General features: G+C 42.0%; 1 protein-coding gene across 1 annotated transcript in view; it reads left to right on the top strand.

Annotated features, from left to right (window-relative positions):
- Positions 1-13,613, top strand: part of MARCHF11 (membrane associated ring-CH-type finger 11) — a 105,490-nt gene extending 91,877 nt beyond the window's left edge. Inside the window, exon 4 of the mRNA XM_025923749.2 lies at positions 12,954-13,613. Coding sequence (XP_025779534.2) covers positions 12,954-13,276 — 323 coding nt within the window. The 3' untranslated portion in view covers positions 13,277-13,613. The remainder of the gene's footprint in view (positions 1-12,953) is intronic.
- The last annotated feature ends 6,959 nt before the right edge of the window (positions 13,614-20,572 follow it).

Genomic DNA, 20,572 nt, shown 5'->3' with positions numbered 1-20,572 from the left:
TTGAGGAACACAGAGACATGCAAATCAGGCAGAGGGATATGAGACAATCTGCTGAGACAGAGAAGAGGCAGCATGGGGAAGGGTCTGAGGGGAGCTTTAGAAATGAAGTTCGGCGGTGGAGGGCTTTGGAGCATTAAGGACCACTGGGTATGATGGAGCACCTCCCCCCCCAGAGGCTGGAGCAAGGTGCCCCCAGACTGCACAGCCATGTGGCTCTGTATTTTTACCCAGTAAGGATGAGGAGCAGGTGCAGAGAGGTGAACTATGAGGCTGGGCTCAGAGGGGGTTTGTAATGCAGAGTTGCAGAGAGAGGAAGCAGCAATGTCGACCTTACCTTTTCACTGCCCTCCCCCCTCTTCCCCCCCCCCCGCCCCCAGCCCCGTGCTGGGAGAGTGATTATGGGGTGTGCTTTCTCAGTACTGGGGGAGGAAACAAAGCCAGAAAGAAGTAGCAGATCGGTGCGGGGGGGGGTCTTCAGGAGGTAGAAGAGGCTGCATTGAGATGAAGAAAGTGGGTAAGAAGCCCTGGAGGGTGGTTGTCCACACTGGGTGGGAGAGTTTCAAAGCTAGCAGTTGGAACGGTTTCTGGAAGGGAAGGGCCCCAGGCTGGAGTGAAGGAGGGACAGCAGAGGGCAAGGGGCATGTACATTAGGTCAGGTCATCCACATGGGCCTGGAGTCCTGTGTGTTGAGGGGGCTTAGGGAGCCAGGAGCCAGGGGACAGATCATCTGTGATTGTTGAGAGCGGCTGAGGGGCCAGGAGAGGAAATCTCCTGTGGCCGCACCATAGGCTCACGTGGCCATACGTGTGTTTTGTGCAACTTGACTCTTTCTTTTGTGTGACTTTACTGTTCTCCCGAAGAGTAGTTGTGGGACTTTAAATACAACGAGGCTCACGCATGGCTGCAGCAACCGTAGAGAAATCTGAGTGTGTCCCTAGGCCAGTGTGAGATAGGGTCACCTCGGCGTGGGAACAGGAAGTTTTCCTGGGAGGACAGATCAGACTAGACTGCGTGGCAATGGGACCCAGGACACTAAGAGGCAGGTCCTCTAACCTAAAAACCTGGAGATTGTTCTTCAGAACTGACACCCGCCTCTTTAGGGATCTCTTGACTTAGGACTGTTTTGCAGCAAAGAACCTTATTTACTGAAGAGAAATGCGAACATGAAGATTCTTCCAGATGATGTGCACATCACGGCAGGTTGGGGACTATGGGTTTGCTGACAAACTTGGGTCATGAGGAACCACAGAGATGAGCATAGAGACGAAGCCCGTATGTGTTTTCAGGGGCCTCCAAATAGGTAGAAATAAGGTTTTAAAAACCATGATCTCCAATAATAGGTAAGATTATGTTTTCTAATCCAGGTACTTTTCCTCAAATGTCACTCTTAATCCCCACATTGCTCCACTAAGTGTAGGTACTGCCACTATATCATCTCAGAGATGAGAAAACTTAAGGCGCCATTAAGTAGTTCTGCCAAGGTCACCCGGATTGGAAGAGGGACCCGACATTGGAATCCAGACCTTGTCGCTCCCAGAGCCTGTGTAAGAATATTTGTGTGATCCGGTCAATTCTATTTATTATTTAGTCGGTACCCCGTCTTATATGCTGAGCTTGAATAGCTAATTTACAAAATGTTGTTGTTTATTCATGAAGTGAAACCACATTGAGTTGCTGTCTCAAACACCTAAGGCATAACAACAGGAATAAATATTTATTTGAGGTAGGGGGGGACCTGATTTTAGATCAGACATGGAGAAAAATTTTCCCTAAAAGCCCAAAGTAATGTAGCTATTTTGTGAAGTCTTTACTCATTTATTCTAAATTAATGGACCCATACAGAACATACAGAAACAGTGGAGAATGCGAAATATTTAATACAGCATACCAAAAGCGATCTCTTTCTTTTGACTGATCTGAGTGAAACAATTGCCTGATAAGAATTATGTACGTAAAGAATCCCCTCTAACCCTTGGATTTTGTTGCTAGATCACAGAATAGAATATTAAGGAAAGCTAAGGTCTGAGCATTTTTTATATTCAGGTTAAAAATCCCATTAATATTTTCAATTACAAAAATCTTACTGATGTGTGAATGACATCAAAGAATTAGAAAGTTTATTTATGTTTATTTAGGTGGTAGCTTCTGTTTGGAATTTTTACCCACTGCCTGTATGATTTAAGAGATGAAAAACAAAGCCAACAAAGATGAGATAGCCTATGACAAGTCACAACGATAAATGGGGTTGTAACTAGGTATTTCGATTTAGATCTTTTTAAGTCTTATTCTCACCCTGAGAAATAGAACAACCAATATATATATGATCTACTCTAGAGATTAATAAATTTGTGTTCTGTGAGTTTGCGGTAGACAGTTTGTCCATTGGCGAAGAAGGAAAATTAGTTTGTTTCTACTTGCGACCAGGAAAACAATCTCCACCAATAGTCTCCTTCTAAGAAGTGTGTTTTTAAATTTTTCTTAATTTTTAAAATTTTGAGAGAGACAGAGACAGAGACAGAGAGAATCTCAAGCAGGCTCCTTGCTTAGTGCGGAGCCCGACTCGGGGACTCCATCCCACAACCATGGGATCATGACCTGAGCTGGAATCAAGAGTCGGATGCTCAGGGCACCTGGGTGGCTCAGTCGGTTAAGCGTCTGACTTCGGCTCAGGTCATGATCTCGGCGTCCGTGAGTTCGGGCCCCGCGTCGGGCTCTGTGCTGACAGCTCAGAGCCTGGAGCCCGTTTTGGATTCTGTGTCTCCCTCTCTCTCTGCCCCTCCCCCGCTCACGCTCTCTCTCTGTCTCTGAAAAATGAATAAACCTTAAAACAAAACAAAACAAAAGAGTCGGATGCTCAACCAATTGAGCCACCCAGGCGCCCAGAATTGTTTTTAGTCCATATCTTAGAGTGTGGGAAACAAATGGAAATCTACCAAAGTAGATTTCTAACTCTAAAAGCTTTAACACAGCAAATGGACATTGGTAGGACTTTTTAACACAATACTATTACACTGGGGTTTGTGGAGTTACTTTCATAAATTGTGAAGGTCACTGTAATCCTTCCCAATGCTGTCGTGTGCCCTTTAAGATAAAGACCAGAGGAGAACTTAACCATCCTAGGCTCTGGTGTTATTGAAGAGATTTTGATTCTATCTACTTCATAGTATCATATCCCTTGGGCCAAAGAGGCACCAGTGTGGACTAGCTCTGGCCAAGGATGGTTCCTGGGGTCTGAGTTCTTACAGAGCAAGCACACTGGACCAGCCAACAAAGGTCTGGCTCTGGCTCTGGGCTCCAGCACTAACTAACTGTGGACACTTGGGCAAACCATGTCACTTCTGTGAGACTCAGAGCCCTCATCCCCCAAAGCAAAAGGGCTAGATTAAATCATACCCAGTATTTTCTAATTTTGAAATTCAGTGACTACGTTTGTCCACTGCTGATCCCATGACACATGATGTTACCCGTTTGCTACAAGGTGTTTCATCGGTTCATGATTTGAAGGCAGACTTGAAGTTGTGTTCGGCTGAAATTAAACGAGTTCTAATCCATGCTTCCAGTTATAGGAGGGCTCTAGGATACCTTTGTCATCTATAAGGACATTGGACTAATTCTTTTATTTCTTTTATTGAAATAACCATATTCATTAGGTGACTTTTTTCTCAAGCACTTTTGGGTAGAAGCTTAGATGATATAACAATTCTTCTCTCCAGTGAATTCTTTTAATCCTTTAAAAAAATTAACTTATCGAGGTGCGTGGGTGGCTCAGTCAATTAAGCACCTGACTTGGGCTCAGGTCATGATCTCATGGTTCATGAACTCAATGCAGGCGGTGGGCTCTGTGCTGATGGCTCAGAGTCTGGAGCCTTCCTCAGATTCTTTGTCTCCCTCTCTCTCTGCCCTTCCCCTGCTCACACTCTGTCTGTCTCTCTCTCTCAAAAGTTAATAATCAACGTTAAAAATTAAAAAAAAATAACATATCATGTAGTTTATAACATGTAAGAAAGTTTGCAGCTTTTGAGGAATGTTCTGTGACTATGCCAAAGGTGGATTCGAGAGGCAGGACTAGTAAAGATTGAAAGATCAGGAGTTTCTTATTTACTAAGAAATAAGAGAAATCATTAAGATCATTCGTTGATGGATTGGCTTCTTAGAACAGCAAGTGGTCAGATGAATGGGGAGCATCTCTTTTAGTCTCCCTGTTTCGCCTGGAAATAGCAGAGACAAATGCATGTAAGTCGCTTAGGCTTTCAGCCCGAGCGTGGTCATTTTATGACCAGCTGGGTTCATGATTGTTTGATTCAGGAAGATGTTTGATGACCAGGTCAACAAGACCTTGGGGGAGTTGGCTACAATTTACTTGGACTGAAAATGAGTCCCAGTGAAGAATTTTAGCTCTTCTACCCCCTGCCAGGCCGTGTGAGTGTGTGTGTGTGTGTGTGTGTACCCATACATATGCTCAAGTATGTATGGAACGTGGGCCCCGATTCCTAAACTTTTTTCATCTCTAGTCTTAGAGTGCATGTCTCAGTGTGGTATCTTAAGATATTACTCTGCTATTTTATTTTTAATTTTTTTTTTTTTTGAGAGAGACGGAGACAGCTCGCAAGAGTGGGAGAGGGGCAGAGAGAATGGGAGAGATAGGGAATCCCAAGCAGGCTCCATGCTGTCAGCTCAGAGCCCTACTCAGGGTCTGAACTCATGAAACCCTGAGATCATGACCTGAGCCCTAACCAAGAGTCGGACGCTTAACCGACTGAGCCACCCAGGTGCCCCATTACTCTACCAGTTTAAAGAACACTGTTTTAGTGGCACTTTCATGACTAGACTTAAATTGACCCTTGTTCCCCTTTACATTCTAGGGATGCCTGCTCACCTCTTTCTCATCCCCTCCCATCTCGCAAAGATTTATTGAGTTTCTACTATGTTTCAAGCATTGAAGTGAGAATAAGGTCTCTGTTCTCAGAGATCACACAGCTGATTGAAGTCACACGCATATAAACAAATTATTCCAGTACTAGTAGTAGGTAAAAACAGGGCAGGTATTTCCTGTGTGGAATGGCAGAAGGTAGGAGGGAAGGATTAATTCCGAGTGGGCCAGAGAAGAAATTATGAGAGAATATGGATCAGGAAGCATATTTAATAATAGTTCATTGTGAAAATGTAGGAGCATGATCCTTCTGGAGAATTCTCTGTCTTATGGGTTTATCTCGGATTTGCTAAGAAGATAGAATTAGCAGAATTTAGTGCATAGAGGAGTCTAGGTGATTCCAAGGTTTTAGCTTAATTGACTCAGGGGATGGTCATTAACTGAAATAGAGGTGGTAGGTCAGGAAGCAAATTCAACCTATGTCAAGACCTTTCAGAAAACAGTGTGCTTTACTCCCCACTAGTTAGTAAACTATTATACTCCTTAATGAAATTTGGCTTTGCCATCTTGTTCTGCCACCAGACAGTGATGTCATCGACATCAGTGATGATCCAGGAGCCCCTGAGGATCCAGCCCCACTGTGTTCTTTGCGTGAAGGCTGAGGACTGCAGATTTCATTGAGCAGACGGGAGGACATAGAGAGTAGTGAGCGGGTCATAGGACAGACACTGTGAATTTTCTTTTGTGTGCTCTCAGAGAAGCAATCACGTAGGGTTTTCGCTATTCTAATAATCATTTCTTTATGTGTACTGTTACATACTCTGCTTTGGGGTGGGTCAGATCATCAGTTGGGGTGGGTCAGATCATCAGTATTTGGGAATTAGCCAGCGCCTAGTTGCAAGGGTTTTCATGCTGTGGGAACTTTGTGAGTAATTTTTATTCTTATTACATTTCTTACGCAGAAGATTTTATTACCAACAGTTTGAGTGTTTGGGCTCCTGAACTTTATGCTTTCGTGATTAGCCTGCCATCCTCAACTTGGTTCTCTGAATTTATGTATATATGTATAAGATATACATATTATATATATATACAATGTACATACATATATATGTAATATATATAATTTACAATAGAAAAATTAACTCATTTTTATAGATGTAAATGCATTTCTTGTGGGATATTTCTTTACATTATTTGTTCTGATTTGGGCAACACTGAAAATACACTTTCACAAAAAATCCCCGTATATAATCAAGACATTGTAGTCCCCAGTTGGCTTTTAAGATACCAATTTCTGATGGCTTTGTTGTGTGAGTCTAGTGACTTCAGTGAGGGCATATGTATTGTCTTTCAATTTTCATCTCTAAGTTTCATATTTTTGCATTTTTTTTCTTTAAGTTCCACATATAGTTCAGTTCAACAAAAAGCATTTGTTACGCAAAGAAGTAATCACTCATGTTTATTTCTTCAAGATTCATATTAACAAGATTCAGCAATGGGGGAATGATTTACGTGTTCAAGCGATGACCTCTATACTCATATCTAACTTTCCATTAAATGTTCAGCATTTAAATTTGGGGTAGGTTGGGAAAAATAAGCCAGGAAGATTAATGCATTTTATGACACCCCAGCAAAGATTATGCATCAAAGGGTATCTTGGACCACAGTCTCATTTAGTTGATCTTTCTTATACAACCATGCTCCGGTCCTCAAGTAGTGGCAATTAAGGAGTCAGAAATGGGTCCATTTTGGGGTATCTGGGTGGCTCAGTTGGTTAAGCATCCGACTTCGGCTCATGTCATAATCTCAGTCTATGAGTTCGAGCCCCATGTCAGTCTCTGTGCTGACAGCTCAGAGCCTGGAGCTGCTTCGGATTCTGTGTTTCCCTCTCTTTCTGCCCCTCCCCCCCTCAAAAATAAACATTAAAAAAATGTTTTTAAATGTGTCCATTTTTTGAAACTGGTTCTAAACTGTTCTTAAGTGGGATTAAATGGGACCCAAAGTTCCCACCCAAAGTTTCCATTCTTCTTCTGTTGCCCACTGACTTCTCAGAATGACATAGGTTATATTTTATAGAGTATGTGTAACTTTCACTGAGAGAGATGGGCAGAGAGAAAAAGAGGGAGACAGAGTGAAAGAGATCTTGGCAATGGACACTGGTGAAATTTAGTCTAAAAATCTTGGACATTTTCACAGTCAGGAGACTTTTCTGGCCAAACGTGTGCTGTGCATTGTAAGTTCTTTAGCTTCTCCCAAAGGTTGTTTTGATTGGACAGCACACAGGGCTTTCACCTGTGCTCCTTTGTGGTTTCATCAGAACCTCTCACTTCTTGGGAAACCTCAAGGTGGAGGCAGCTTCCCAGATGAAGCTGTCACCACTTATAGTGTTGTCTTCAACAACTTTCTTCCTGTGGGTGGGAAGAGGAGGAAGGGGCTGTTTCACTGGCGCTTTTAGAGATATAACAGTGTCAGTGACCTACAAGATATTAAAAATGGCAGTTAATGGTATAACTTTGTCCAAATCACAGTCTCCAGGACTTAATTTACTCATATTTTCCATGAGGATGGTGTAGGTCTGCAAGGTCTGGCTTTGTCTGTTCAAGCCTCTATAGCAAAATACCACAGGACATTTATTTCTTAGTTTTGGAGGCCGGAAGTCCAAGGTCAAGGTGCTAGCATATTCAGTGTCTGGTTAGGTCTCTCACTGTGGTTTGCAGATGGCTGTCTTTCTCATGTGTTCTCACATGGCCTTTCCTTGCTGTCTCTTCCAGATTATATAAGGCCATTAATCCAATCATGAGAGTCTCACCCTCATGACTCAAAATAGCCCTTATTACCTTCCCACGGGTCCCACCTCCACATAGGGATTAGGGATTAGGGCTTCAAGGTATGAATTTTGGAAGGATACACTGAGTCCATAGCAAGGGTTCTTTTAGTTGATCTTCATTCTGAGAGACTGCCTTGCATTGGAAATTTAGCATGGATAGGACTATTGTACACAAGGTTTATATGTAGACAAATTTGAGCCCCAGTCTCTGCTCTTATTCTTATGTCTTGATGTTGGACAGTTATTAAATTTAAGTCTCAATTTCCTCAACCATGAAGTTGTTCAATCGTGGTGTCTATTTGTAGAGCTACTGCCAAGATAAAATGAAAACCGTGCGCGTAAAGCACTTAGCACAGTGCTTGGCACAAAATAGATCCTTGATGATAATTTAAGTTCTGAAAATCAACCAAACCTCTTTGAACAAGAGCTGAGACAGGTAACAAAAAATGAAATGATTTGATCAGTAGTTTGTTAATATCAAAATTTGTTTGTATTTGATTATAATTTTTGCAAGTCTCTGTTAATTGCAACATATCATTTGTGTTGCAATAAACATGGACAAGTGGTGTGTGTGTGTGTGTGTGTGTGTGTGTGTGTGCGTGTGCGTGTGTACATGCTTGTGCATGTGAGCATGGGAACATGGGACCTTGATGGTCTTCCCCATGATGTATTTGGGTAATTAATTCATTTTCTGCTACCATAGGAAAAAATTCAACCAACACACCACTTACAAATTTGGGATATATTTTACCCACACATCACCCCTCTGCTTTTATTTTAGTGACACCGGAAACATTTGAACTTTCTCTTTTTGAAGCATATTATTCCCTAACAAAAATGTTCCTCTTCACATCAATAAGGAGATGCTCAAATTAAATGTTACTGGGAGGAAAATGATAAAAAACAAATAAAAAATAAATAAATAAACAAAAAGAAACCACCACCACCACCAACAACAAAAACAACCAACACTTAATACACACACACTTTCTGAACTCTCAAACTCCCAAATTCTCAGGAATCACCCCTTGACATCCATGCTATTAATAGTGTAGCAAGTGTCGGGGCGCCTGGGTGGCTCAGTCGGTTGAGCATCCGACTTCGGCTCAGGTCATGATCTCAGTCTGTGAGTTTGAGCCCCGCGTCGGGCTCTGTGCTGACAGCTCAGAGCCTGGAGCCTGCTTCGGATTCTGTGTCTCCCTCTCTCTCTTTCCCTCCCCTGCTCATGTCTCAAAAATAAGTTAAAACATTTAAAAAAAAATTTAAAAAATAGTGTAGCAACTGTCCTAAAATATTTCATACTTACATTTTATAGAAATTATCATTGCTTTTCCTTTCAGGTCTGGTGACTCTTGAAAAAAATAAATCTAAGCCTGTTCTTACATGACCTGAAATGTCAAGATGACACATTCATTTTAAGGCTTAACTTAAGGTATTACTCAGAGAGTGAAGGTCCTGGGGGAAGTGGATTTCTCAGTTGTGAAACAAGAGGAGACAAGATCATCAGTAAGAAAGTATGGCAACGTGAATTTTACTAGTTGGATTTCCAACATATGGACTAGAGTTGAATGAATCTTTAGTCTTGGATTTTGACAATCTTAGTACCATTATGTTCTCATTACCTTGAGTACAAAAGGCATTTGCTACAAGTCTAGAAGACTTAAGGAAGAAAGGGAAAGATGCATATTAGAGAGGACCTCAAGGGTAGGATAGCCCTCCTCCTATTTCAAGAAAACTTAAGCTTCTAAAGGGCAAGGAGTGATTCCCAACACTTATAGGAAATAAAACAAAATCTAAGCATCGTTCATAACTTGAAGTGCAATGAAGAAGCAGAACATGGAACTGAAAATTCAAGAGGACTGTGTTTTCCTGAAAACTTCAAGTAGCTCCCTCTAAATTCAGAATGTACTAGAAAGGCCTGTGGGATTTATTTCTGCACACTGGGTAGATTTATGTATTTAGAAAAGGGCTACCAGGAGTGCGTTCCCAGAAAGTGACGTTAAGCTCTAGTAAATGATCTGATTTCTGGCCTTTCAAAGGAAATCGATAAAAAAACAGAATAAGATCCTGTGAAATGAGTGATTTCCTGGGGTGAAGCTGTCCCCCATCACTGTACTTCTCCAGAATGAACCTGTTGCAAGCTGCACTGGTTTTGTGATTAGTGTGAATGAATGTTTCTTGTCACGTAGATTCACTATGGACTTTTTAATTAATAATAATGTCTTGTGTCTTTAGAGCCACCATCTCGAGGAAATTTGAGTGCATTATAATTGATGAATTTCAATTTGTCTTCATACTATCCTGCTGAATGTATAGATTAGGTATTGCAATTGTGTTTCGATGAGGAAAAATAGAACCAGAAAAATTAAATCATTGCCCACAGAGATTTCAGAAGGCCGATAATCGAATCATCAATTACTATCTGGTAGTCTTTACTTCTAATTCTGGCTGTTTCCCCAGAATATCTGATCAGTTGTGACAGTTTGTCCTTAGAAAAATAGAGTTGATCAAAACAGTTATTTGCAGTTGCTGTGATTAACAGAAGTTTACATTCCTTCTCATTATTTTGGTGGTGTTACACAATTATTATTTGTTTGTTTTTATTGATTAAACCACATGCACGTTTTAAGTGGCCTATGCCAACATCCTTGGAATTCTCTTAAGTCACGCATGTCAGAAGTTTTTGTCCTGGTAAGAGAGTGGTGTAAAACTTAAATTCGGATATTAGGTAGTTGTGATATTTAAAAATTGGCTATCTCCATCACCTACCTGCCATTGTTTTAGCTGCCAAAAGAAAATGAAGTAATCTCCCCAACAAAACCATGTTCAAAACCCTTACTAGTTGTACGTTTGGAAAGATTGCTATCATCCTTTCAATCACCCATTCCTCTAGGCTTGAAAACATGAGACGCTGATTTTTCCCCTTCTTGTATTACTAGTTCTATCACTGTTTTCCTTTGACAAGTGTATTACTCTGTCCCTTACTGTGCCCACTCTGCTCCTCGCCTGCAATGTGGTGATCTCCCTACTTGTCTCCTGACTTCAGTTCCCTGTGCCTCAATACGTCTTAGATAAATTTTCCTAATAAATTCTTTGTAATTTTAGAAAGTATGGCTTAGGCATAAAAAAGTATACAAAATATGTTGAACATCACCATCACCCAGCTTAAAAAATGGGACCTTAGAGGGGCACCTGAGTGGCTCAGTTGGTTAAGCGTCCGCCTCTTGACTTCAGCTCAGGTCATGATCTCATGGTCATGAGATCGAGCCCTGCGTTGGGCTCCATGCTAACAGAACAGAGCCTGCTTGGGATTCGCTCTCTCCCTCTCCCTCTGCCTCTCCCCCACTCACACTCTCTTTCTCCCTGCTCTCACAAAATAAATAAATAAACGTGAAAAAAAAAAAAAGTGACCTTAGAGATACAGCCAAAAAGCCTATTTGAAACCTCTCCGGGATCTCATTTCTTTTCTTTCCTTTCCACTGTCACGAATTTCATGATTATTTTTTGTGCAACTTTTTATACTTTTTACCTATATATCTGAATCTGTAAAAATGGGTAGTATTTCTCTACCCCAGTAATTTCTTTCTGAAACTTTCATGGTTTTTTTTTTTTCACATGGCTTTAAGAGTGCCTCTCTTTTAAGATTTATACACGTTCGTGTATGCGACTTTGTTCCCTTCAGTTGTGTTGCCGTGGTCCACTGGATCCATACGACACGATTTATCCATTCTTCTCCGCGTGTACTTTGAGGCTGTTTGCTATTTCCCCCCTCAAACACAAACAGTTACACGACAAACATGTTTGTTTTTTGTTTTTGTTTTTTTTTAATTTTTTTTTTTTTTCAACGTTTATTTATTTTTGGGACAGAGAGAGACAGAGCATGAACGGGGGAGGGGCAGAGAGAGAGGGAGACACAGAATCGGAAACAGGCTCCAGGCTCTGAGCCATCAGCCCAGAGCCCGACGCGGGGCTCGAACTCCCGGACCGCGAGATCGTGACCTGGCTGAAGTCGGACGCTTAACCGACTGCGCCACCCAGGCGCCCCACGACAAACATGTTTGAACATGCTTCCTTGTTTACATTTCTGAGAGTTTCTCTAGACTCAAGGTCTAAATCCTGGGAGGTAGGATCTGCTCACTTTCCAATTTTTCGTTCAACAGTGCTTGTGGCCAACTGACATGCTGTAATTATGTGCCCTATTCCACCTAAAAAAAAGACTCTTCATTCATCCCTCCACCGACGTTCAATGGAATTTCATCCTCCTGAAGGAGAAGAGCTCCTTCTCATTTCCCAATCTGACCGGACCTCCCCCAAGGAATTTCTTTTAGTGAGGGGTCACCAGTTCAAAAGCTTTGGGCCACATGCTGAAATGCCAATGTATGAAAAATGCAGGGTGTGGTGGGATCTGAGTAGAGTGGGAGCCATGTATCAGGGCACCATATCCGATCTAGAGACTACGAGTTTATGGTCCCTGAGATTCTTGTATTACCTTGTTTATTTTCCTGAGAGTGTCTCCGAAATGCGTAATCATCCAATATACTGCATAGCAGCAAAGACCTAGGTCTCTGGAGCCAGGCTGCCTGGGTTTGAATCCCTGTGCCACTGCTACTAGTTCTCTGCGTCTGAGCTGGTTCCTTGTTTGCAAAATGGGGGACAGGCTCATACTCGTTTCCTAAGGCTTTGGCGAACACTGGACGAGGTAATATACATGAAACTCTCACGTAGGTGCCTAATGCATTTTTGTGGAGTTGTTGAAGAGAGTGAAAAGAAGAAAAAGTCGTCTCATACCTCCTCGGTGTGAGACAGTGCTTTAGGAACTGGGAAGACGATGTTGACTTTAACATCTGTCTCTTTCCCAAATTAAGGTGTCCGTTGAAACCAAGCCCTCCACACGTTACTTGGCCCCGCAATGAGTCCGCAAATGTATGATGAATGAATCAATAAGCCTAATGATTCTCTTAAGGCAACATGAGTGCCCAAGGTGTGTTCTGAGCCACGATGGAGCAGGTTAATTATACCCGTGATAACTTTACTCTGTGCACGTTAGTGTATTCTTATTCTTTGGCTATTGATTATTCCTGTGTAATATGGACAGTAGCTTGCCGTTAGCCGTGACAGTTGAGTGGTCAGGATACCATCTTTTTTTATGACAACGAGTAACAGAGAACTATTTCTTTAATGCCTTACTTGTATACAAAACCACCGACTTTTGATTATGACGAGAATTTGTCCCCTCCCCGCCTCCATTTTTAGGTCTCATTGTCCACGAAGGAGCTGCAGTTTACAGAGTGTTTAAGCGCTGGCGGGCTGTTAACTTACACTGGGATGTATTGAATTATGATAAAGCCACAGACATCGAAGAAAGTAGCCGGGGAGAGTCTTCCACAAGCAGGACTTTATGGTTGCCACTGACGGCCCTGCGGAACAGGAACTTGGTCCACCCGACGCAGTTAACTTCCCCCAGGTTTCAGTGTGGCTATGTGTTACTGCACCTGTTCAACCGGATGAGGCCCCATGAAGATCTGTCCGAAGATAACAGCTCAGGGGAGGTTGTGATGAGAGTGACTTCTGTGTGACAAAAGCGTAAGGCGGCGTGGTGTAGACCACCCTGCACATCTTGGAATGTAATTGCAATGAATGGCGAAACCACAGCACTTCTAAAAACACACATCTATGAACTTTTTAAAATTTATGCTTTTTATATGAACATTTGAATTGCAAATACATTTTTCTGAAAAAAAAATTAGCTCTCTGGTTCTTTGTTTTCTGATTTCCCACATCTTTTATAAGTTGGTACTTGAAATCATTATACATATAATTTAACCCTACTTGGTTCAAAGAATGACGGAAGCTGTCCTGAAGGCCGAGACTATTTTTTCTTGCTTGTTTTAAATATATTTTTTATCAAACGTTTTGCTCCATGTGTAGTTTTTCAGGCATGCCAAGAACGGGGAAGAGCTTAGAACTCTGTGGGCAGATGCCAAGGTGCCTGTGGGTTCGCAGATCCCAGGTGCTTGGGCGATGCTGTGGACTGGTCCTCTTCGTGCCTCACATCTACTGGGAGATGTAAGCGGGACTCTTTTGCTGGGATGGAATAATCTGTCACCAGGAATGCAAGCTCTAGGAATGTTGGCTTGCTTTCTAGCTTGTGAAACAGTACAGAGAGCTTATAAACAGTTAAAGATGAGTGGGGAAAAAATAGTACGTATAACTTACTGGTATTACATACAAGTGGGCAGGGCCTTCTGTATACTTATAACCGTAAGAGCTCACCAAAACGTCACATCATTGCTTGTGAAGTAATAATCCCACCGCCTCACATTTGCATAACCCTCTTACAGACCTACGGCAGTCATTTGGGTTAATTATTCGTGTCTTGAAGCCTGTGAGCGCTATCTTAATTAGATTTTCTTTCTGTAAAAGCTTATATACCTACTGAATCATTTAAACACGGACCCTATCACTCGCTTTAATGAAGTCCTGGGAAATCTATTCACCTGCAGCGAGAAATGTTTTCTTTCAGTAGATAAGTATTTTTTAAGTGAAAAGAGGAAAAGAAAAATGAGGCTATTGACTCCCTAGGAACGGTTTGCTAACTAGCGGCACCTGGAGATTTTCCACCTTTTAATCCTCCTAATGGAGGGAAATGGCACATTTTAATGAGCAGTGACAGAATAAATGAAGAGGCAGGCGGTCATGCTTTCCTTTGGAACATGAGTTGAACATGTAAGTCATTGGAAGTCACTGATGAGTAGATTTTAAAGCATATGAAATAAAAATGCTTTACATTCTATTTTCTAAAAATGACCTTTGGATGATTCGTACTAGGATAGTTAACGTTTACAGGTAGCACTGTGATTCCTACGTAGCAAATCCCACCAATACGCGAAAGAATATTTTCCCAGTTTAAAAACTGTCGCAAATGAGTTAAGGCTGTGCTAATTTGCATAAATGGGAAAAAGGAATCAGGAAATCATGAAAGAAGGAACACGCAACCACTGTTAAGGGGGCAGTTGTAGGAAGCGAGAGTGTTCAATATTCCCAACCTGTATGTCACTTTTTTAATTCTGATATTACACAAGCACAGTCCTGGGGAAGACACTGGGAGGTAGGAGTCAGTCCTATGAATCTGGTTCCGGACGCTCAGAATCTTGCCCCCTGGGACTGAAAAGCAGATTAATTAATAGGGACACCAGGAATGCCAATCTGCTGTCAAAGGAACAACCCATTTTTTGTGCCCCGCAGGTGTTGATGTTTGTCCTGGACAGTTTAATCACGAAGAGGAGTCGTCGTCAACAACACGTTTAATGGAGAATAATTGTGGGAACTGTTCAGCGCATCGCATTAAAAATACCGGATAAAGAGACAGACACAGATTAGATTATCACGGCTCCGTATTTAGCAAGTCTGCCCTTCTAATTGGCGTACACCCTCGTATTCCATCAACTCACTAGACACAAAAAGGCATAATGGATGGGAGACCCCGCTCAGTGTGGGGTGCACGAGGTAGAGATGTCGCCAAGAGAGTTCAGAGTGAGCCTGTCAAACTGGAAAGGAATATGCGTCCCTAGGCTGCCCTGCTTTCCAGCACCCTGACCTTTGGATGCACATTTTGCCCACACCCACTGTTTCCCCCCATCACCTTCACACCTCCTAACACACCCACACACACAGTCACACACCCACATGTGACCCGAGTCAAGGTTGGAATAAGGATCTGGCAGAACCTCCGCTCAATAAAACGTACCCTCTCTGAAATGATTACCTAAAAACTCAGAAGAAATACTCCAGGTGGGGAGGAGACGTGCCTTGAAAGAATTGAATTCACTGTTTAAAAATAATTAAAATGTTAATATGTACTACGAGTTACGATATAAATAATTAACTTCCAGTTGCCAAGTCTGTAATTCAAACGTGGGCTCCCTTAAATATCAAAATCACCGACGTAAGGAAATAAGTTCGAAATGCCTTATTTTTAGGATCTTTTCCAATATGAGAAACACTGAGACCTGTATGCAATTTGTCTCTTTCCAACCACTCATTTGAAGGACAGGCATCCACAGAGCACCTCCTGCGTGCCACATACTTTCGCAGTGGGCCACAGAACGACCCAGGTTTGCAGGGAGACTTTGGGGACATGTGCCACAGCATATGTGGCAGGATACAGGCCAGCAAATGAAAGTGGAAGATCAGGAGCCGATTTCCCTGGGGTGGCCGGGGAAGGAATCCCCGAGGAGCCAGCATCACTTGGGTGCTGAAGCGTGAGCAGAAGTTTGCCACTCAGACAAACGGAGAAGAAGTTCTGGGAACGGCTCCTTGGGGGTAAAAGAGAGGCATGTTTCAGTCATGGTGAGAGGCTTCTCACCGTGGGGGGGGCAGAAGATGCCTGGGAAGACATGATCTATCTCTATGGCGTTTACTAGGTAGCAGAGTCCGAACTCCACAGGGAACCCTGAGAAGACGGTGTTCAAGCTGCAGGTGGCCAGACGTGGCAAGGTCATCTCGGGGGGATGTTCACCCCCCTCTAACCCGATTCCTATGGGCGACACTCTCTGTTCTCAAGGTACGGCTAAAATAAATGGACAGCGGTCATACCCTCAAAAGAGTTCGGAGAAATCCTACAAAATGAAATAGTAGGCAGCAATCACACACAGGTGCCACCACTATAAATTAGATAATGCAGTAGAAACACTGGGGGCATTGAGTGGGCTCTCTTCCCCTCTCCCAGAAGACAGCAAAACCCACAATTTCCAAGAGGAAAGCACATCGGAGATTTTGTGAAGTAGAAGATAGCGTCTCTATTATTGAAAATACTCCCAAACACTTCCCAGAATAAAGACTATCATCTGATTTTTCTTAAACATGATTAATTTTTTTTTTATTCCATATGTCTCATTAACTAAACAAATGCCAAAATAAAGCAAGCTCTCTCTACTGCTTCTGTTTCAGCCTGGGACTGTTCTCCTTTTCCTTTTTGTTTTTCTTTTTTTTTCCCACACTACTAGCAGAGTCTATTATTTTTGATGATGTGCTAATCAATCCTCCTTTATCTATGGAGTGAAATAGCAAAATTAATTTGTCTTTGCCAATTCAGAATTAGATCAGCGATCATCTAATAATGGAAGTGTCATTTTACACAAAGGTCATAATTTGTCCCTATTTTCCTGCGTAGCTTGCTTCTTTTTTTTCTTTTTGATTTGCAAATTTTAATGACAGTAGCTTACGAATATCTGATACTTAAAATTTTTCTTTCCAGGCTCATCGTTTATCAGACTTCAGTGGCAAAATTTGGCTTTTTATTTTCAAAACGTGTTTGCATAAATGATATCATATAAAAATAATTTGATGTCCAACATATTAAGAAATAATTGGTTTAAAACCTTAAGAAGATACTGGAGGCAGTTAGTTCAATCCCATTTTATCAGTTCAGAAAAAAAATGCTCCCATAACGTGTGTGTGATTCAGAATTGCGGCAGGTGCCGTAATTTATAGCAAAGCTCAAAGTTCCGAGCCCCGGTGGAACCTAGAGATTAATTAATTACCTCATAAAGATGCCATTTTATACACAGTGGATTTATCTAATAAATTAGTCAAAGGCTTCAAAGTTATTTTAAGGGATTTTCCCTCTAGGAAGTATAGACACTGGGAGCCAGTGGGAGAATGAAAACTATGTATGATTTCCTGTAAAATTTTGGTGATGCATAAATTTTACCCCAAAGCGTTTGATACTGATTTTCCAAAATAAGTTAGAGGTCACTTAATTTTCTTGTAACTTCTTCATATTTCTGAGAAGTTTGTCTGCATGCAACGTGGCCTTTCGGAAGAAAAGTATCTTTTTCTAGGGCTGCAAGTAGAAAAAAGAGATTTGCTCCAAGACACATAGGGCGTGGAGCCTAGTGAGCGTAGGGTGGAAATGGTGACCTAGGTGACTTAAAACCCTGCTCTCTGGGGCTGTCAAGCACGAATGTCCATCTCAGCTGCTGGGCCACCGAAGGAGCCTCAGCTGTGAGTGGAAACATGGAGAGAAATGTCTCATGTAGTCATACCTCTAGCTCCCTAGCATAGCTGTCCTGGGGCTTTGGGAACACAGGAGATCTGCCCAGGAGCTGTTATGACAACAAGGACAATGTGGCCAGAAGCTGGAAATGCTCCATGGGACACGCTTCCCATGAGACTCTTGGCAAAGTCAAGATTTATTAATAAGAAAGAGCCAAAGCATACATTCAGAGACCAGGAGAAGAAAAAGTAACACAATTCAACACCATTTAACGGCACGATGTGATTAGTTTTGTTAGCTGCAGCTCTGGGGATACTTACTTCTCTACCTCGCCTTCCTTATTCATCATCCCTGGCTTAGACAACAAGGTGGCACCGTCCCCATTATGCCATTGTTCAAAGTATTATGCCCCAGGCACACAGTGAGGCTCCTAGCTGCTCCTGTTGGTATATCACTAAGGACCAGCTCCCCACATGGGCTGGAGAGACTGCCCCCCAAAAAGAGATAAGGAAGAAATCAGAAGAGGCAGCCATGATGGAGGGACAATAAAAAGTGGGCCACAGTGGCAACAAGCCCAAGGGGTTGCTCATGAGGTGACAGTGAGGGAAGGCTGCCTGGGAACAGAAGATAAAAGATAAGCTGATTTTATGAAGTTTGTGATCTTAGGGAGGAGTTGAATGAAGTGGTTTAAGCACTTTGATGCCAGAAAAGAAAATTTCAGAAAAGACACATGACTTAATCCTAGTGTTCAGAGAAAGTTTCCTAAAGAAGGTAACCTCCAGACCAAGATGGCGACAGAGGTTGTTCCTGACTTGACTTTCCCTCTCCCTGAAATTCAAGAACAAGACACCACTGAGAGAATTCTAGAATATGGGGTGAGGCTGAAGCCCCCCTCACCCCCCCCCCCCCCCAGACCAGGACAGACTGCATCGGCCAGCCTGCTGGGCTTTTGTTCGACATTCCACTGAAGTCATCGACGAACTTAGGGGCACATAGACAACACTGTGGAGTCTTTCAATACACTAACATTTGTGTAGGATTTCATTGTTTTATCTCAACCACATCTTATATTTTCAGTGTGGAGTTCCTTTACCTCCTTTGTTAAAATTATTCCAAGTATTTCATGTTTCTGTTTTTGTAGATCATGTTTTCTTTTATCTAATTATTTATTGCTAGTATGTAGAAATATATTGGTTTTGCTATGTGGACCTTGTATCCTGAGACCTTATAAATTCCCTCATTATCTCCAAAGCTTTCGTTGTTGTTATTGTCCTGGTGTTCTCTATATACACAGTCAAATCTGTATCTGTAAGCAATAACTGTATCTTTCTTTCAGTTTTATAAATTTGAGTTTAATTTTTTCTTCTTTGGCTTCTTCTTTTTAATTTATTTATTTGAATTTGTATTTTTTTTTTATTTAAAAAAAAATTTTTTTAACGTTTATTTATTTTTGAGAGAGAGAGAGAGAGAGAGAGAGAGAGCATGAACGGGGGAGGGGCAGAGAGAGAGGGAGACACAGAATCTGAAACAGGCTCCAGGCTCCGAGCTGTCAGCACAGAGCCCGACGTGGGGCTCGACCTCACGGACTGCGAGATCATGACCTGAGCTGAAGTTGGCCGCTTAACCAACTGAGCCACCCAGGTGCCCCTGTATTTTATTTTTTGAGAGAGAGAGAGAGAGAGAGAGAGAGAGAGAGAGAGAACGTGAGTGGGGGCAGAGGGGCAGAGGGAGGGAGAGAGAGAATTTTAAGCAGGCTCCACACTCAGCATGGAGCTAGATGCAGGGCTCGATCCCACGACCACTCATGGCCTGAGCCAAAATAGAGTCAGACATTGAACCAACTGAGCCACCCAGGCACCTCAGTTGGGCTGTCTAGCTTCTTAAGGTGGAGGTTTAGATGATGGAATTAAAGGATTTCTTCTTTTCCAATGTAAGCACTTAAAACTACAAATTTCCTTCTAAATGCCATTTTAACGGCATTGCATATCTCTTAACATACTGCTTTCCCTATCATCCTATTTAAAATATCTTATAACTTCCCTTGTGGTTTCTTCTTTGATCCATAGATTATTTAGAACTATGTGGTTAATTTCAAAATATTCGTAGACTTCCTAAATCTCTTCTTGTTATCAATTTATAAAATTTATAATTTAATTCATTGTGGTTAAGAAGACACTTTGTATAATTTAAATCCAATGAACTTTATTGAGATGATTTTATGGTCAAGTATATGGTCTTTCTTAAGTGTATCATAGATCTACTGCTGTATCACAAACTACCTGAAAAAATAAGCCACCTCAAAGTTTAGTGGTTTAAAAATCATAATTTATTATTTTTCATGATTCTGCTGGTTGTCTGGGTGATTCGTCTGCTAATTTCCTCTGATCTCACCCTGAGACTGCATTCAAATGGAGGGTTGGCTGGGGGCTGGGCTTAACAGGGACACTGGCTGGGCTGGGCTTCTCTCTCTGTCTCTCTGTCTCTCTCTCTCTCTTTTTTTTTTAATTGTATTCATTTTAGAGAAAAAGAACATGAGCAGGGAAGAGGGGCAGAGGGAGAGAGAGAAAGAATCCTAAGGAGGTTCAACATTCAGTGCAGAGCCCAACTTGCAGCTTGACCCCACCCCCCTGGGATCATGACCCAAGCCGAAATCAAGAGTTGGACACTCAACCAACTGAGCCACCCAGGGTCCCCTGGGTTTCTCTTTCAATCTCAGAGGTTAACCTAGGCTTCTTTACCGCTGCAGTGCAAAAGTGGGTGAACAAAGTCTAAGAGGCCTTGACTCCAAAGTGGTATAACATCAGTTCTGCCATACTTCATTGGCTAAGGTGGATCACAAGACCAGCTCAGATTTTTAAAAATGGGAAAATGGATT

The sequence above is a fragment of the Puma concolor genome, chromosome A1 (genome assembly GCF_028749965.1).
Source record: "Puma concolor isolate L17-30 chromosome A1, mPumCon1.1.hap2, whole genome shotgun sequence".
Taxonomy (NCBI): Eukaryota; Metazoa; Chordata; class Mammalia; order Carnivora; family Felidae; genus Puma; species Puma concolor.
Note: the sequence above shows the minus strand (reverse complement) of the source record. Positions and strands in the feature narration are given on the sequence as shown.